General features: G+C 39.1%; 2 protein-coding genes across 4 annotated transcripts; both read right to left on the bottom strand.

Moving 5' to 3' along the window:
• Positions 1–642: 642 nt before the first annotated feature.
• On the bottom strand, positions 643–4,349 carry LOC117298232 (heparan-sulfate 6-O-sulfotransferase 1-A-like). Its single transcript, XM_033781365.1, has 3 exons — positions 4,271–4,349; positions 2,562–3,245; positions 643–1,870 (listed from the first exon to the last, which is right to left on the bottom strand). Exons 2-3 carry the CDS (start codon positions 3,026–3,028, stop codon positions 1,279–1,281), a joined length of 1,059 nt encoding a protein of 352 aa, XP_033637256.1. The 5' UTR covers positions 3,029–3,245; positions 4,271–4,349; the 3' UTR covers positions 643–1,278.
• Positions 4,350–5,621: 1,272 nt separating this feature from the next.
• LOC117298994 (heparan-sulfate 6-O-sulfotransferase 1-A-like) lies at positions 5,622–10,241 on the bottom strand. Of its 3 annotated transcripts, none has more exons than XM_033782395.1 (3): positions 10,105–10,241; positions 8,066–8,783; positions 5,622–6,728 (listed from the first exon to the last, which is right to left on the bottom strand). In XM_033782395.1, exons 2-3 carry the CDS (start codon positions 8,527–8,529, stop codon positions 6,137–6,139), a joined length of 1,056 nt encoding a protein of 351 aa, XP_033638286.1. In that variant the 5' UTR covers positions 8,530–8,783; positions 10,105–10,241; the 3' UTR covers positions 5,622–6,136. The 3 variants fall into 3 exon arrangements, with proteins under 3 accessions (XP_033638286.1, XP_033638287.1, XP_033638288.1); XM_033782396.1 differs by lacking the exon at positions 10,105–10,241 and adding an exon at positions 9,984–10,098; XM_033782397.1 differs by lacking the exon at positions 10,105–10,241 and adding an exon at positions 9,215–9,299.
• Between the last annotated feature and the right edge of the window lie 6,756 nt (positions 10,242–16,997).

Here is a 16,997-nt window from a genome sequence, read left to right as displayed (position 1 = left end):
GGTTGACCGCAAGACGTTTTTGAAAAAATTACTCATGTGCTACCGAAGTGTTCCTGTAGCATGCGCTGCAGCTGGTTGCCTCAAGGTTGCCTGTAAAAGTTGCCTCGTGTGACAAGGCCTTAACGTTGTCCAAATCAAAATCTCTTATTACAATAATAATATGATAATAATAGTGGTTTCTTTTATAGCGTGCATATCCGTCACTCAGTGACGCTCCTGGCACTGTAACATACAGTATTTCCTACTCTTGAATTATCGGACCTAATCTTTTTTATAGCACCATGCTTTACAAGGTGCTGTGGCGCAATTTGCACCCAATCAGACCCGGAACACCGGGGCAAACCCCTTCACTTCACGATAAGTGCACTGGGTTCTTTTACATGCATTAAACAGAGTGTAGAGTGTCGTGGCCGAGTGGATAAGAGCATCAAGTTCTGATGCTAAATCAACGGAGTGTGGGTTTGAATCCCGGTCTTGACACTTGTGTCCTAGAGCAAGATACTTTACTATAATTGCTTCTCTTCACCCAAGGTTAAAAATAGGTACCTGCGAGGGTTGATATTGTGTATGTAAAAGCTTTCGGAGTGCCACGGCAGCTCGGGCTGTATACTCCCTATAGGGAGCTGAGAAAGATTAAAGGGATGTTATTGGCCCAACGACCAGGGGACTAATGTAAAGCGCATTGATACGGTTTATTGTGAAATGCGCTATATAACAACGCACAGGACGAATGACGAATAGAAAGGACAAAGCTTCATGGTTGAGTGTCTTGCTTAAAGACGCAGTTGTCACGACTCTCGAACCCAGACTCTGCATTGTTCGCTGTTGTTTATACATGCTTTCGAGCTGGATGGATCCTCGTATCTTGCCATAGTAATAACACTTACATAAACGGAGCACCAGTCTACTTGCAACATTGCGCAGCAACATCCTGTAAATTTGACACTTGCATCCTGCTGATAAAGTGACAGTTTTTGTGCCTTTTCTGATCATTTCTCGGTAATTAGATATTTTTACAAAATAAAACACTCTAAAACTTATTGTCTTTGATTCTCATCCCTAAAATATGAGCGAGTAAATTTGTGTGATCCTTTAATTCTCATGTCAATTACTGCCTAACTGGCAAGTTTATATTTGCGGGTTTGTAAGTCAGAAATCAATAAGGAATTCTCTATTAATTTCGATGTTCTATGCTCGTGCATGATATATGGGCACAAACTCAATTTCTCAACGATAGAATGAAAGAAGCGGTGGGTATTTTGTTTAAATAAAAAATATTCAAGATGGGATTCTTCTTTTCCTTCGTGCTCTCATTGCTGAGACTCGCTCTTTGAAAAGATCCCGAGCGTAATCATACAAAAGAAAGTCTTCCGCGTTGACGTCATAGATTCGCTGGATTTGCTCCACTGTCAAATCTTCCTGCTTTATGCTAGCTGCATTCGTATCATTGCGCTGAATAAAATCTTCCATAAACTTCAACTTGAAAGTGTCTTCAAATAACAACTGTGTGTCTACCTGGTTTTCTGTAAGACCGAAGAAAGCAAACCGTCTTAAATTCTCCTTGGCGCTTTCGAGCATTTTTACTTTAGTTTCAGCGTCGGATAATGATGAGTAGCAACCAACTTTAGTGAGGTCAGCAAGCATTCTTGTTTGGCGGTTTGTGGCCAAGTTGAATGGACAAGACAAGAATTCATCGAGTGAGACACCTGCCCAAGATGCATCTTTGTAGCATAGTGGTAACTCCTTTTTCGTAGGGACATGTCCGTCGCACATGTGGAGTGAACTGAACCAGGTGGCCCCCCTCTTGACGTGTTGCCACTCACTAAGGAATCGTGCAAACGGCTCACGCAACATTGTCACATAAAAGTATCTGAAAAATGAAAGATCAATTTAGCTTACAAATGGTAATTTTAGCTTTTAAATTTTAGAAACCCGACCTTGTGATAAGCAAAGTTCTGTTACATGTGCATACAGCCCTCAATCCTCAACAACCCTCAACATCATGAAAAAAATTGTGGAAGATACAGGAGAGTTCACAGCCAGGTTCTAACTTCCTGGCAATGCAAAGTGAATTTCTACGTCCCATGGCTGTTTTTGCAGCGAATGTTTCGCAGGAGTTGAACACAGTTCAACTGTTGCAAATTATTGACGTCAAAATTCATATCTCATTCACATTATTTTTAGGAGGACTGTTGCTACCATATTAATAGACTAGTGGCTTTAAATGTACACAAGTTCTCTGTACACACATGCACTGGCCGTCATTTTATTCTGATTTGACCTTAACGACAACACCCCAGCAAAGAAAGCAATTTTAAACATCCATAAACTGCAGAGGTATGTAGAATCCCCTGGAACCTGGTTGGTCGAGATCTAGAGTCCTGCACGAGGACATCTCTTAGATTAAACAACTGGGTCCACAAGGCAAGGCTGACAGACTCTGGAACCTAGCTACTAACTGTGCACAAAGGAGAATAGCGCGACAGAACCCCACGACAACTGTCCCCCTTTAAGAATGGTTGTGGAGTTTGCCCTGTTTGGAACATGAGAGCTAAAATTACCTTCGTTTCTGTCGTGCATTTTCAAACTTATCCAACATCGACGGAACACAGTTGATCATTTCAGTCCAATCCGCATGTAGACCACACGCCCACCCGACAGAGTGCTCACTGAACAACCATTGTTCTTTCTCACTTCCCAGGCGAGAACAGTTGCAGACCTTTGAGCCACGCTGACACACACAAGGCTTCTCCAACATGAGGTTTGCCTTGAGGTGTCGACCGAAATTGGACCCTCCTGTTTTCTGGATATGCACAAGAACGATGACGTCTTTCCACTGTTTCCCAGCTATGTCAAAGGTAACATTCTTGGAAGAAAATTCTCGTGTTGTGTCGTGTGGTGCCGTTACTACCAGATTCCTTAACGTGCTGCCACAATTATACATGTCCATGTCAAATGAATCGTACAGCAGAGATAAGATTGTCAAGCCAATAATTGTACTAAGTCCAACAATATAATAATTTGCCATAATTGCTATAGCAAACTTGGTTTAGCTTCTCAAGCCAAATCACCAACGACCACTCGGGTTCAAAGAATATTTCTTACACCTTGTCATGTGAAAAAAGGTGCCTTGATGAGTTTGTGGTGCGGGTAATTAATATTGTCCTCAATATGAACTAAAAAGTGCTGAAAGCTTGACTGGGGAGACCTGGAATGCATCCTCAGTGCTGACCATAATTCCTATCCTGTAAATGAAGGAAATGAACCAATTTTTGTTAAGTTGTTTCACTTTCAGTTTTTGGATCAACGAAAAGTCATCCTTACAGAAAATTTTAAAGCTGGGTATAACAAACACGAACAAAGTAAAATTTACTCTGATAAAATAAAAATGTTGGCTATGTTTTTGTTGTTGTGATCATTTTAGGTTTATAACATCTATTCTCAAATAGCCCAATGTAGGCTTATTGAGTTTTTTGGGAAAGTTTTGGTTGTGTAGCAAGGAACACTGAAGTGTATGATGGCAAACAATCGTAAAAATGTTCGCCTATCAACAACGATTTTGAAGAAAAGTATACATGTACATATAGCGCTTAGGAGGCCCAAATGTTAGACCCCTATACTGGGAAGCCTTATAGTTACAAGTACTACTGTACCAGCTACCATACTCCACCACCTGTGTCCCAGACTCTGCCCTAAATTCCATGAAGTCCTTAAATCTGCTGCGTCCAAAAACTAGTAACAATATTTCTATGAACAGTATGAGGTTCTCTCCGCCGTACTATTCCTCCACTCCGCTAAAGTCTCCCTGAACAAATAAAATTTACTAATTTAGCATGTTTTCATGATTTCTCAAAAAGTAAAGCGATTCATGGAATAATATTTCAAGAGAAGTCTTTTACCATTACCTTCTGTAAACCGTGTAAGTTATTTGTAAATCTGTGAACTTTTTTTTTTTTTTGGATAACTTTCCATATGGCGCCACCACTTTTTCACTCATTTTTACAAAAAGGGATATATCAATCAGGTAAATTAGATACTATATTATTTTATTTCGAATGAAAAAGTGGTGGCGCCATACGGAAACTTTTCCTTACAACTTTCCGTATGGCGCCACCACCTTTTTGCTCGCTCATTTTTTACAAAAAGGGATATCTCATTGAGGTAGATTAGATACTATCTATATTATTTCATATCGAACGAAAAAGTGGTGGCGCCATACGGAAACTCTTCCGTCTTGCTCGTGGAAAAGAGGTACTTTGTTTTAACTTACTCATAATTCTGATCCTCTCATCTCAAGAAATCCTTCGCTTGCTTGCCTCTGATCTGTGTTCATGTTGCGTCTGTACACATCATGCACCTGTCGTAGTCGTGCACTTCCGCAGGTTTGGAAACTTCCACTTACAAATTGGGGGTGTTACTTTTAAACCAGGGAAAATGCACTCTGTACACGCAACATTGAGCGTAAAGTTTGAGTATACAAGTCATTTATTACTAAAATGTTACTATGAAGGCTAAAACATTATCTAATTTCATTTTATGATTAATTCATAATGACGAATCATATTCGGAAATGTTTTAAGTTACCCCTTCAATTGTGTAGGCTATTCCAATAACGAGAAAACATTTCACATACCGCCCTCTTTCGCTGGATATTAGTCAGGTTTGAAAGTTCTCTCGGTCGCACCCCCCCCCCCCCCCCCCCCCATATCTTTGCTACAAACAGTAGCGGGTATAACAGTAGTAGGTAATAAAGACAACACCCTCAAACCATCTCAAATTTGACTGTCAGCAATGCAACTGTTTATTAAAAATGAAAATTATCCTGAGATGCAACTCATAATTTCCAATTCTTCCAAAATTTCTTATAAAAAAATAAAGTTTAAAAACAGAAACCTCAATAACTGGCCTATATAAATATAATGTACTGCTAGACACTATAAGGCTTCCCCGTGAGCGGGAGCCAGTTTCTAGAAGTAAGTATAATGATGTTATGTTTTAAACACAAACTGCAGGTCTCTTTAAGTCTCTTTGCACTGTTAATTGTTCATGGAGTTGTATTCAAGCTAGGATTATTCTTTTAATGATTGAAGTTAAATATGTCACTGTCGCCACGATGTGACCTGTTTATTAATAAACAAAGTTCGGCAAACCAATTTTTTTCATATATTGATAATGTTCTGAAGTTTCAGAACCTAACATGTTTTTTCTTCCATTACTTCTTGCAACTTTCGAAGACCAATTGAGTGCATGTTGATACACCAAGTGAAAATACTGGTCCTTGACAATTGCCAAAGGTCACAGGTGTCTACAATGCATAGCCCTGGCAAGGAGGTGACTGTCAATCCTATGCTTTTTTTTTAAGCTAGAGTTTTCATGAGGTGACCCTACATGTACATGTATACTAATCAATATGCACTGTTTATTTTCTTCATTTTTATAAGGTGATGAATTAGTAATTAATCACTCTAGTAAAAATGGATGTACACAGGGGTAAAACACCGATCCAGTAGGCTCCGCCCAGGACGCACATGTGAGCAAGAACACGTGGGGCTCTCCAATGCCTTTCTGCACAATTCTGCCGCGCACGCCAAGATACGCGCACGCATGTCGGACCTTAGTGTCGGACCTACGTTGCATTGTGATTGGTCAAAACACAATGGGGCGGAGCTTAGTGGATCGGTCTATTGTAGATCTACCACAATGGACCAATTCTACAGTTCAGAGCAGGGGAAAACAAGGGCATGTACATGCAGCCCATTCAAATTAAACCCTTTTTTTTTTTTTTGACAAAAGTCCCATTTGAATTATAATACTGAATTTTCTATAATCGATGAACAGTGGCGGCTAATTCCACAGCTTGTGTTGTGAGTAAAATAATGCAAATTTCTACAGAACTGGCAAGTTTCTTGATTGTGGAATTTTATATTATTATGTATACACATGAAATGATCGATTAATTTAAACCGTTTCTACGCTCAATGCATAATATGCGCAAAAAATATCAATATTTCTCACCATATTTGACTGCATGCCCAGTTGTCCAAATCAAGCAGAACCTATTCTTTCTCTCTTTTCTACAGAAAAAATTCAGATGGGTATTTCGCTAAATATAAAAATAATGCATTCTATTAATAATTCAAGATGGGAGTGTTTTTTTCCTTCGTGCTCTCATTGCCGAGACTCTCTCTTTGAAAAGATCCCGAGCGTAATCGTACAAAAGAAAGTCTTCGGCGTTGATGTCATAGATTCCCTGAATTTGCTCCACTGTCAAATTTTCCTTCTTGATCTTAGCCGCGTATGTATCATTCCGCTGATCAAAATCTTTCTTAAACTTCAACTTGAAGGTGTCTTCAAATAACATCTGTGTGTCCAACTGGTTCTCCAAAAGTCCAAAGAACGCAAACCGTCTTAAATTCTCCTTGGCGCTTTCGAGCATTTTTGCTTTAGTTTCAGTGTCGGACAATGACGAGTAGCATCCAACTTTAGTGAGGTCAGCAAGCATTCTCGTCTGGCGGTTTGAGGCCAAGTTGAAGGGGCAAGACAAGAATTCATCAAGCGAGACATTTTCCCACAAGGCACCTTTGTAGCATAGTGGTAACTCCTCTTCCGTAGGGACATGTTCGTCGCACATGTGGAGTGAACTGAACCAGGTGGCCCCCCTCTGGACATGTTGCCACTCACTGAGGAATCGTGCAAATGGCTCGCGCAATACTGTCACATAGAAATACCTGAAAAAGGAAGACTGAGTTAGCTTACAATTGGTAACTTTAGCTTGCTTAAAGACACTGGACACCTTTGGTAATTGTCAAAGACCAGTCTTCTCACTTGTATCTCAACATATGCATAAAATAATTAACAAACCTGTGAAAATTTGAGCTCAATTGGCCGTTGAAGTTGCAAGATAACTATGAAAGAAAAAACACCCTTGTCACACGAAGTTGTGTGGTTTCAGTACTTGATTTCCAGACCTCAAAATCTAATTCTGAGGTCTCGAAATCAAATTAGCGGAAAATTACTTCTTTCTCAAAAACTACATCACTTCGGTGGGTGCCGTTTCTCACAACTTTACTATCAACCTCACCCCATTACTCCTTACCAAGTAAGGTTTTATGCTAATAACTATTTTTAGTAATTATCAATAGTGTCCACTGCCTTTAAGAAACTGACTGAGGTCCCAACTTCATAGACTTGCATTATAAGCAATATGTTGCGATTTCCTGCTTAGCAAAAGTGAGCAGGACACCAGTATGACACTACCTAGTCTCAAATGGTTCGTGTTAAATAATTTTTTTGTCTGAAACCTACTTGTATAGCCCGGTTCATAGCCTCGCTGCGATATTCGCAAGAGAGTTGAGCACAACTCAACTGCTGCGAAATTATTTGTTGCGAATTTGTGGCGTCAACATTCGTATCCCATTTGCATTCGCAGGAAGTATGAACCAGGCTTTACTCAGCAAGCTATAAGCATAATATAGTATCATTGTGTACAATAATGCCTATGTCGGCATCCTGTGTCGGGGCCCAGCTGCAGGGGGTAACCCTATCTCAGGCCCAGAAACACACAAAAGTAGGTGGCAATGGGCCCCTGGATGGTGGCAGTTGGTTTGGGCCGATGGCCCAAATCATTTAAGTGTAGCCCTCTTAGAGTGGCCGTCTATGGGCTTGTGAAGTTATCTCTCATAAATAAAACAATCAGAAATCGTGCCGTCAATGTATAATAAGGTCACTGTAGTCGGATGACAGTCCCCCTTTAAACATGGTACATTTATCATTCGGGGAGAGATTGGAGTCTGCTCTGGGCCCAATTTCATAGCGCTGCTTAACAGTAAGCAAATTTGCGCCCTTACTGTAGCAGAAAAATTGGGTTTCATATTGCGTGTTTACTGTGGATTTGCATTGTGACGTCAATTATTTTCGTGCGGTAAGCACCGGAAGATTAGCATGCCTTTTCGTGTGCCTCGGTTAGCAGCGCTATGAAGTAGAAATTGCAAAGCAAGCACAAACTCGGCCGCTAAGCAGCGCTATGAAATTGGGCTCCATTTGGAACACGAGAGCTTAACTATACCTTCGTCTCTGCCATGTCTGCTGCTTGACATTTTCAAACTTATCCAACATCGACGGAACACAGTTGACCATTTCAGTCCAATCCGCATGGACACCACACGCCCACCCGACAGAGTACTCACTGAACAGCCATTGTTCGTTCTCACTCCCTGGACGAGAACAGTTGCAGGCCTTTATGCCGCGCTGACAAACACAAGGCTTCTCCAACATGAGGTTTGCCTTGAGGTGTCGACCGAAATTGGACCCTCCTGTTTTCTGGATATGCACGAAAACAATGACATCTTTCCACTGTTTCCCGTAGATATCAAAAGTAACATTCTTGGATGTGAATTCTCGTGTGGTGTCGTGTGGTGCCGTTTCCTCCCGTTTACACATATACATCTCCATGTCAAAGGAATCGTACAGCAGAGATAAGATTGTCAAACCAACAATTGTACTAAGTCCAACAAAATAATAATTTGCCATTATGTTTTAGCAGCTTGGTTCACATGGCTTTACAAATCAACCTGAAGGTGAAAAAACTAGTTTTCCGATGACCACTCTGGTTCGATGAATAATGTTCACACCTTGTCATGTGAAAGAAGGTGCCTTAATGAGTTTGAGGTGCGGATAATTAATATTCTCCTCATTTCGGATCAAAAAGTGCCGACACTGACAGCTTCATTGGGAAGCCTTGGAGTGCATCCTCAATGCTGACTATAATTCTGGCAATTCAGAACCTGCAATTGAAAGAAAGAACAATTTTTCGTTTAAAACAAAAGCCTTTGGTTATTCTAAAGGACAAAAATGGATTTTAAAGCTGGGTTGGTGACAACCATGAATGCAACTAAATTTTACTTTCATAAAACAGAAACGTTGGTAAAAATCTGCACAAAACCAATACATTATTAATTAAATATATGTACACATGCACATGTTAGTGGATTGGCCCTATTAGTGTGAACTGCAGATGAGATATCAGCTTATTTTAAAAAGGAATAGCATGTACATTAGTTACACTTTGCAAGCCCCATTCTGGGTCTACATACTGAAATGAAGGCCTAACTTACGTCAAGAGACAAACTATTGTATAAGTCATGTATAATTTATAAATAATATAAGACTCCCCTCCCCCCCCCCACCCTAACCCTAACTACCTCCATGCCCCCACCGACGGCCGGGAGGAGGGTAACGTTACCGCAACTAGGCCTGACTATAGCCCTGGTAGGACGTCAGTCAGTGCCACTGGAGGAGTCCAACCTGGGCTAATGGAACGCCAATGCACAAAACAGCCAGTGCCCAAAATGAATACCGGACACTTCGGCACCTCGCAAAGTCGGCACCTGCAAACTCGGCACCTTGCAAACTCGGCACCTTGCACTATCGGCACCTTGCACTATCGGCACCCACTCAGCACCAAGAATGTCGGCACCATACAAACTCGGCACCGGCCTTTTTTTGACTAACAAACTCGGCACCAAGCGAAAAATTAATATCACCTCGAATAGTCGAGTGGTTACAAATAAAGTAACGTGCGTGTACTTACACAATAAAAAATGGTTTGGTAGTTTTAATAGTAGCTTTGTAAACCATGTTAAATCACTAATTCAATGGGTGATGAAAATTCCGAACTTTCAAGAACATTTGGGCCCCTGGAAGTTAACCGTCCGGCCCTCATGTGCCGTGTTTAGTCAACAAGTACAGTGTCAGTAGGCTGCATGTTGGGAAAGTGCGGTGCCATTTTCTTATGATTTTGACTCTGAACAATTTTAATAAGGGTTTGTTTAGTTAGGTTAATAATTTTCAATGGATTTTTGCCTCTTAACAGAATGTGATTTGCCGAAAGGCACTGGCCGGATAATTTCCCGAAGGCAGAAGGCAGGGATCAGAAACCACTAAACGACCCACTGACGGGACGGTCAGTGTACACGACCACCTACCATGCCTACACACGCAGCTCACATTATCAATATGGATAACTTTCCGTATGGCGCCACCACTTTTTCACTTTCCTTCAGACATTCTTTTGAAAACACTGGCTGTACAAAATCACAAACTTACTCTACGCTTGAGTTGTTCCTTCGATCTTCGGTCGGGGTACTTTTAAAGCTTAGTGGTGTTCGTGTTGGACATGCATGACGTACATGTGGACTGTGTTTTTAATTATTGCACCAACACAAAAAAATGAGGGCGCTATGCTGGTTTAACGGTGGTATTTTGTTTGCAGGTGAAAAATTAACGGTTGTGTTAAATACCGCTCTCGTACGTGTGGACAACTGCTACTTTATGATTGGTCTGTTGCGCGTAAGTTAATAACCAAGCTTTATGATTGGTCTGTTGCGCGTAAGTTAATAACCAAATTAGACCAGGTAAAATTAACGGTTGTGTTAAATACCGCCCTCTTACGTGTGGACAACTGCTGCTTTATGATTGGTCTGTTGTGCGTAAGTTAATAACCAAGCTTTATGATTGGTCTGTTAAGCGTAAGCTTACGCGCAACAGACCAATCATAAAGCAGCAGTTGTTTTCTTAATAACCAAGCTTTACGATTGGTCTGTTAAGCGTAAGCTTACGCGCAAGAGACCAATCATAAAGCTTATAAAGCAGGGGGGGGGGGGGCTAGATTCCTTTTTTCGAAATTTTGAATAGCATCAGTTATTGATATTAATTTAGCATGTTTCCTCATATGTGGGGTACAGTGTATGTGTTTTTGGACCATCTTAAAGTAATTCATCTCAACGCCGAGGGTAAGAACTATCAACAACAAAAACACAAGACATACTTTTTGGCCCTCCTCGTGAACAAGATATGCAAAAGTCTTTAAAAAAAATCAAGGCTTTCTGGTTAACAATCTGACACTGATGATAATGTTTAACTCGTTCAGGTACAGCCAACTATACATGGAACGTCACGGTGCCACTATCAACAGAGTCACTTCATCATTTGGACCATCTCCAACCTTCAAGGTAGAAAAAAGTGCAGAAAGTGCTGCAAGATTTCACTTTGATCAACTACAGGAGAGACGACAATGGCAAGATAGAAGGCCGGTGGCCTTGGCTAAACTCAAACATGTAATGAATGCTATAAAGAGTGACTCTTTGTGAGTTTTACCCTATACTCCACAAGGGAAACTGACTGGGTAAACTGTTTAAATGACTTGGGGTTCGAACAAAGAAATATTTACTGGAATATTTACAAACCAATGACTTCCGGATTAACGCGCCGGCTCTCAACCAACTGAGCTATTTAACCCTATTTTGGCTGTTTCTCTATTTTGTCAATAATATCTTTGTTCGGGGGTTGCTGGTCAGAAGCCATGCAACTATTAACTGCCGTCGTGTAGCAAGGGATCACACCGAAGTTACGATACCTGGGAAGGGTATAATCCGGAGGTCGTTGGTAAACATCTGAAATAAAAAGTTGAATCTCCTTCAAAGATGATCCCCTGGCTGCCGCTTCCCAGGTTGTACGGTGTCTTAATTTGGGTGTGATCCCAATTTCATAGAGCTGCTTTAAGCGCAAAATGTTGCCTAAGCAAAAAAAATCTGTGCTTAGTAAAATCAGATTACCGGCCAAGACTCCACTCAATTGTTATGCTAAGTAAACAGCAGCTAAATACCAGTCACAAGCAATATAATGGCATGAAATTTGGCCAGTAACACGTGTAACCAAGCTGTTTTCGTGCTTAAGCAATTTTTTTGCTTAAGCAGCTCTATCAAATTGGCCCCTGGTGACTGACTTGTTCCAATAAAATTATCTTGTGTTCTTTTTTGTTAAAAGAAAATAAATGAATCCATGCGCGCACACAGGATCATATATTACTATGTTACAAAACAACTGCAAACTTTATTTTGAATTCTTATCTCTAAATATAAGAGCGACCGCCTTTTAAAAAGGATCACTATAATTCAGCCATCAGAGCAGGCCTATCATAAATAGGCCTGTATAGAGATAGGTTAGTAGAGCAAGTAAATGGGGCCTAGGCCTACTTCAAAAGATTTTCGGGGTCAACATTTTTTTAAAGAGGCACAACAGTCATGCAGCCCAGTTTAGACTTTGTGTATAAGTCTATTGTATTGTATTGTATCTGACATTAAAATTTATCTTATTTTATGAATATAGCCCAAGACAACTCACATTATATGAGCTATTTTTTGCTCATGACTTGGTGATGCAAGTCATACTTACACTAAAAAATGTACAAGTATGACTTTACCTTATGAAAGTCAGGCCTGTGCTAAACGTTGCACTTTTGCCGTGTCAAACTCAAATAATTCGAAAATTATGAATTAAATTTGACAAAAGAGCGGCGTTTAGCACAAACTTTTTATTGTAACTCAAAATTGTGAACTAGCACAGATTATATAATACTTGACTTATGCTAATTCAGAGATATACGACGGTATCTCACGAGTCATGACCTGTCCTGTACATAGTAAGTCAAAATTATGTAAATTAAATTATAAAGTCATTGTAAATTTCTGTTATTTCTCTCTCAATGTCCATTCAAAGCTGTCATACAGAAAACAAATTAATGTTTATCTACTGTAGGTGGAGGTCTGACGTTATAATTGAACAAAAAGTTTGATTCAGCATCATTCACAAGGATGGTTGAGGAACTTATCCAGCCAAAAGAAAAATCCTCATTATTTGTCTAAAAGTAAAAGAAAATAACATGTATTGTTTATTGTGTGTTTTTTTTTGGGAGATTAATTTAAAACAATTCTGTCTACTATTTAGATGTGGATTGATTATGAGAGGCAAACGGATTGTTGGTAATGTACCCAAAATACTAAAAATTAAGTTTTAAATAGACTGATATAAATGGATAAACATTAAAAACTAATAAAGTGAAGAAAAAAAAAATTATTTAGCGTACAATTGAACACAAATTGCAGAATACATCAGGCACCAGACTGATTACAAAATCACCTGAAAATTTATATTTCATTACCTTCTGAAAAAGTGCAACATTTACAAATACATTCTTAATTCTTTAAGTGAGCAAAGTCATCAAGGGTGATAACACAAAGCAATCAAGGGTGATTATACATTTAAAGTAAATCTCAGACAGGCACCCTGTATACCTTATTATAAATTACAGGCCCGAGTCATTTTTACACAACGGGCCCGACTATTTTTGTTTATCAAAGTTTATACAAATCATATTTTGCTGTATTAACATAAAACGTTAAGTTTAAAAGTACTTTTGATAAACAGCACATTAAAAAATGGCTTTCTTGATTATTTGTCTCATACAAAATAGCCAGCATAAAATTCCTGTGACGACAGTAGGTACATCTTAAATCATTTAAAGGCTTTTGAAAAGGAAGTTGAGAAATGTGCTTTGTTAATAGCCAACTTTAGTCCTCTATCATGGTGCAGCCATCTTGAATTTTTCCCACAACATGATGAAGATCTATTCAAGGTTCATCCCTAGAACAAAATAGTCCTTTTTTGTGATTAAAGCTTATACAAACCAAATTTGGCTGTATTAACATAAACAACATTTAGTTTAAAAAGTACTTAAAAAGATAAAAAAAATCATTTTCACTGGTTCCTCTTCTTTTATCACTGGTCCCCATTTTCAGATTTCCTTTCCGTATTACAGGGGACTTATAATTTAATATGGTAGTTATTCTCTCTTTAAATACAACAACTTTGATGTTCCGTTAAAATTGTAATTATGCTTTAGCTCAGTACTGACTACATCAAAATCTTACATGAAATAAGGGCATAGGATTCCACAGAGAGTTTAGGTAGTTGTGGTTAAAATTACAATCAAATCGTAAAATCAAAAAAAAAACCACTGATATGAAACGATCTTAATCTTCAATAAGTTGTGGACATTTAAGGCAGTGGACACTATTGGTAATTACTCGAAATAGTTATTAGCATAAAACCTTTCTTGGTGACAAGTAATGGGGAGAGGTTGGTGGTATAAAACATTGTGAGAAACAGCTCCCTCTGAAGTGCCATAGTTTTGGAGAAAGAAGTAATTTTCCACGAATTTGATTCGAGAAATCATCCATCTAAACGCACACAACTTCGTGTGACAAGGGTGTTTTCTTCTTTCATTATTATTAAACCATAATTATAACAATCGAAACTCAAAATGCAAAATCTGATAAATTCTGTGTAATTAGTTGCATAATTCTCTCATTTAAAAATGGCAAATCTTTTATCAAAAATATAGCTGTTGAATAGTACAATGCTAATTATGCTATACATGTACTTTGAAGTTACAGTATTAAAAAATGCAAACATTGTTTATGACCTCGAGTCTCTCCCAAAGTACTTTGAAATGTAACATACCCGAGTATACATGAGCATTTAAAAAAATAGATTACGAAGAAATTACTTTATAAAAAAATAACTTTTCAGGAATTACATTAATTCTCCTCCCCACCAGATCAGGGCAAAATTTCATGGCTCTGCTTACCGCCGAATTCTGCGCTTACAATCGCGATTACCCGCTTACGTGCAAGCGCTGAATTTCTGCGCTAGCCTTGTAAGCCTAGAAACGTGAAGTACGCACGCGCAGAAGCCAAAATTCGCCGCTAACTCGTGAAATACGCTTGCCGTAAGCACAGAATTCCCTGCTTCCGTAAGCGTCGATTCTGTGCTTATGGTAAGCAGAGCCATGAAATTGGGCCCAGCTGGGAACTATGTTTTTCAAATTCTGTAAGATACTTTTCCCAATGATATCTAATAATTGGGAAGGCATTAGTATATATCACTGATATTATTTTAAACTTGACATAATCACAGATTTTAAACTTGAGCTAACTTGTGTGTTAAACTTGAGCCAACATTAAGCTAGCTTATCTAGGAAAACGATTTTTGAAACTTAACATGTGGGCTACATAAACCATGTTTAAAAACAACAAAACATATTTAAAAAAACTGTAAATTGCACTGAATCAAATACTGTCTAAAGTTGACAAAGTCTTTGAGTAAACAGTATAAGTTTCAATGTTTTTGTCAGGGATTTTATAAGAACTCACATTTGGAGAATTAGAACTTTCAAGCAAGGCAAACACCCCCCCCCCTCTCAAATCTGTTCATCAGATCATGAAAGTTTGGTTCTGCAGAACCAGAGAGATCGAGTTTGAAGCTCTGCAGAGAAGTCTACTACTATTACAAACAATTCTTTATGTTAATCCATCATAAATGCAACCAGTGAACCCATTGAATACAAATTTGTGCATATTTTATGCATTATGCTCACCACCACCCTACTATAGACCCCCTTAAACGCAACATCACAAGAACCAAACAGTGAGAGTGAGGATGGGGGGGGGGGGGAGGGGTAGGAGTGGGGCTAGACTTGCACTCAGCATGGTGCTCATCTCGCTGCAAAATAGTCTTCATTGGCGATGCTAGTTTTTGTGTTCGTCTCGTTAGGGTCCAATATCGACTGGCTTAAACCAGGGACTTCGTTTACAGCTACGGCTAGATCAGTGCGTCTGCCAGTGTTGTAGTTCAGGCAGACGCCAGTGATCTAGCCGTAGCTCTAGCCGAAGTCACCGCTTCGGACACGGCCTTAGAATCTGGATCCAAATCTTTATCAACATGTTTGTTTGATACAGATATCTTTTCTCCAGTAATTCGCATTGTGGTAATTTGAGTTTTGATATCAGCGACTATGGTAGCAAAATGGACACCAATCAAGACTAAAGCTGCAAGTTGGTCTGCACTCTTTATGTTGTAGTGGACTACCCTTTACTTTCTTGTGTGGTAGTCTGGATACCAGCCTGCTCATGAGCGCTATAACATGCATGGTGAGCGCAGGCAATATACATGTATATGGGAACAAACACACCAAAACACATCACATGCCCTGCAGAAATTGAATAGGGTGCTAATCAACTTTTCTTTTTAACATGACCAGTCATACATGTATAGAGAATTAAACACACACTGTTTAGATGCGTTCAGCCACATGATATCATATAGCAGGCTGCCATAATGCCTTCACCCTCATTCAGTCATTTGAAGGATATTGATTTGTCAGTAAAAATGAAGAGTTAGTGGGTGACTTTCTACTATACTAACACCAACAAAAAGTGCAACCGTGAAAGAAAGGAGACATCAACTTCTACATAGGGGTAAAAGAAACTTGGGAAAGAGGAGAGGTTGGTAGTTCTGGCCACAATATCATAAAGCCTGTTAAGCACAAAATCTTGATAAGCAGAGACAAATCTTGCTTAGCTGGGTTTCCAGCTGATATGTAATACAGTTAAAACATTGTTGCCACTTGTTTACAACTCATATTTTTGCCTAGCAAAGAAATCTTCTTAGCAGTATTTTCTGCTTAAAGGCAGTGGACATTATTGGTACTTGCTCAAAATAATTATTATCATAAAACCTTTCTTGATTACGAGAAATGGGGAGAGGTTGATAGTAAAAAACATTGTGAGAAACAGCGCCCTCTGAAGTGACGTAGTTTTTGAGAAAGAAGTTATTTTCCACGAATTTGATTTCGAGACCTCAGATTTAGAATGTGAGGTCTCAAAATCAACCATCTGAAAGGGAGTTATTTCTTTCATTACTATCTCGCAACTTCGATGACCGATTGAGCTCAAATTTTCATAGGTTTGTTATTTTATGCATATGTTGAGATACACCAAGTGTGAAGACTAGTCTTTGACAATTACCAATAGTGTCCACTGTCTTTAACAGCTCTATGAAATTGGGGCCCTGAACAGTAGGTTAAGTCACATACCAGATGCTAAGTTCAAACATGTTTGATCAAATGGTCAGAAAATAAGTCAACATAACAATGAATGTATTTTATGGGTTTTTTTCCCTTTCCCTTTTTCCCATGTTGGCTGGGATTTGATTAAAAACAGTTGTTTGATTATTTCCTTTATACAAGAAGTAATGAAACAAAGTAACAGGTGTCCGAAAATTTTAACATTTCCCTACTAATTGTTGTTTTCTGTGCTGGG

The sequence above is a fragment of the Asterias rubens genome, chromosome 13 (genome assembly GCF_902459465.1).
Source record: "Asterias rubens chromosome 13, eAstRub1.3, whole genome shotgun sequence".
In the NCBI taxonomy this organism is placed as follows: domain Eukaryota; kingdom Metazoa; phylum Echinodermata; class Asteroidea; order Forcipulatida; family Asteriidae; genus Asterias; species Asterias rubens.
The sequence above is the reverse complement of the archived record's forward strand: the minus strand, read 5'-3'. Positions and strand labels throughout refer to the sequence as shown.

Coding starts and splice junctions, on each gene's coding strand:
- LOC117298232 (XM_033781365.1), bottom strand. CDS start 3,028: ATGGCAAATTATTATATTGTTGGACTTAGTACAATTATTGGCTTGACA. Junction 1,871..2,561: donor AATGCACGACAGAAACGAAG/GTAATTTTAGCT, acceptor TTCATTTTTCAG/ATACTTTTATGTGACAATGT.
- LOC117298994 (XM_033782395.1), bottom strand. CDS start 8,529: ATGGCAAATTATTATTTTGTTGGACTTAGTACAATTGTTGGTTTGACA. Junction 6,729..8,065: donor CAGACATGGCAGAGACGAAG/GTATAGTTAAGC, acceptor TTCCTTTTTCAG/GTATTTCTATGTGACAGTAT.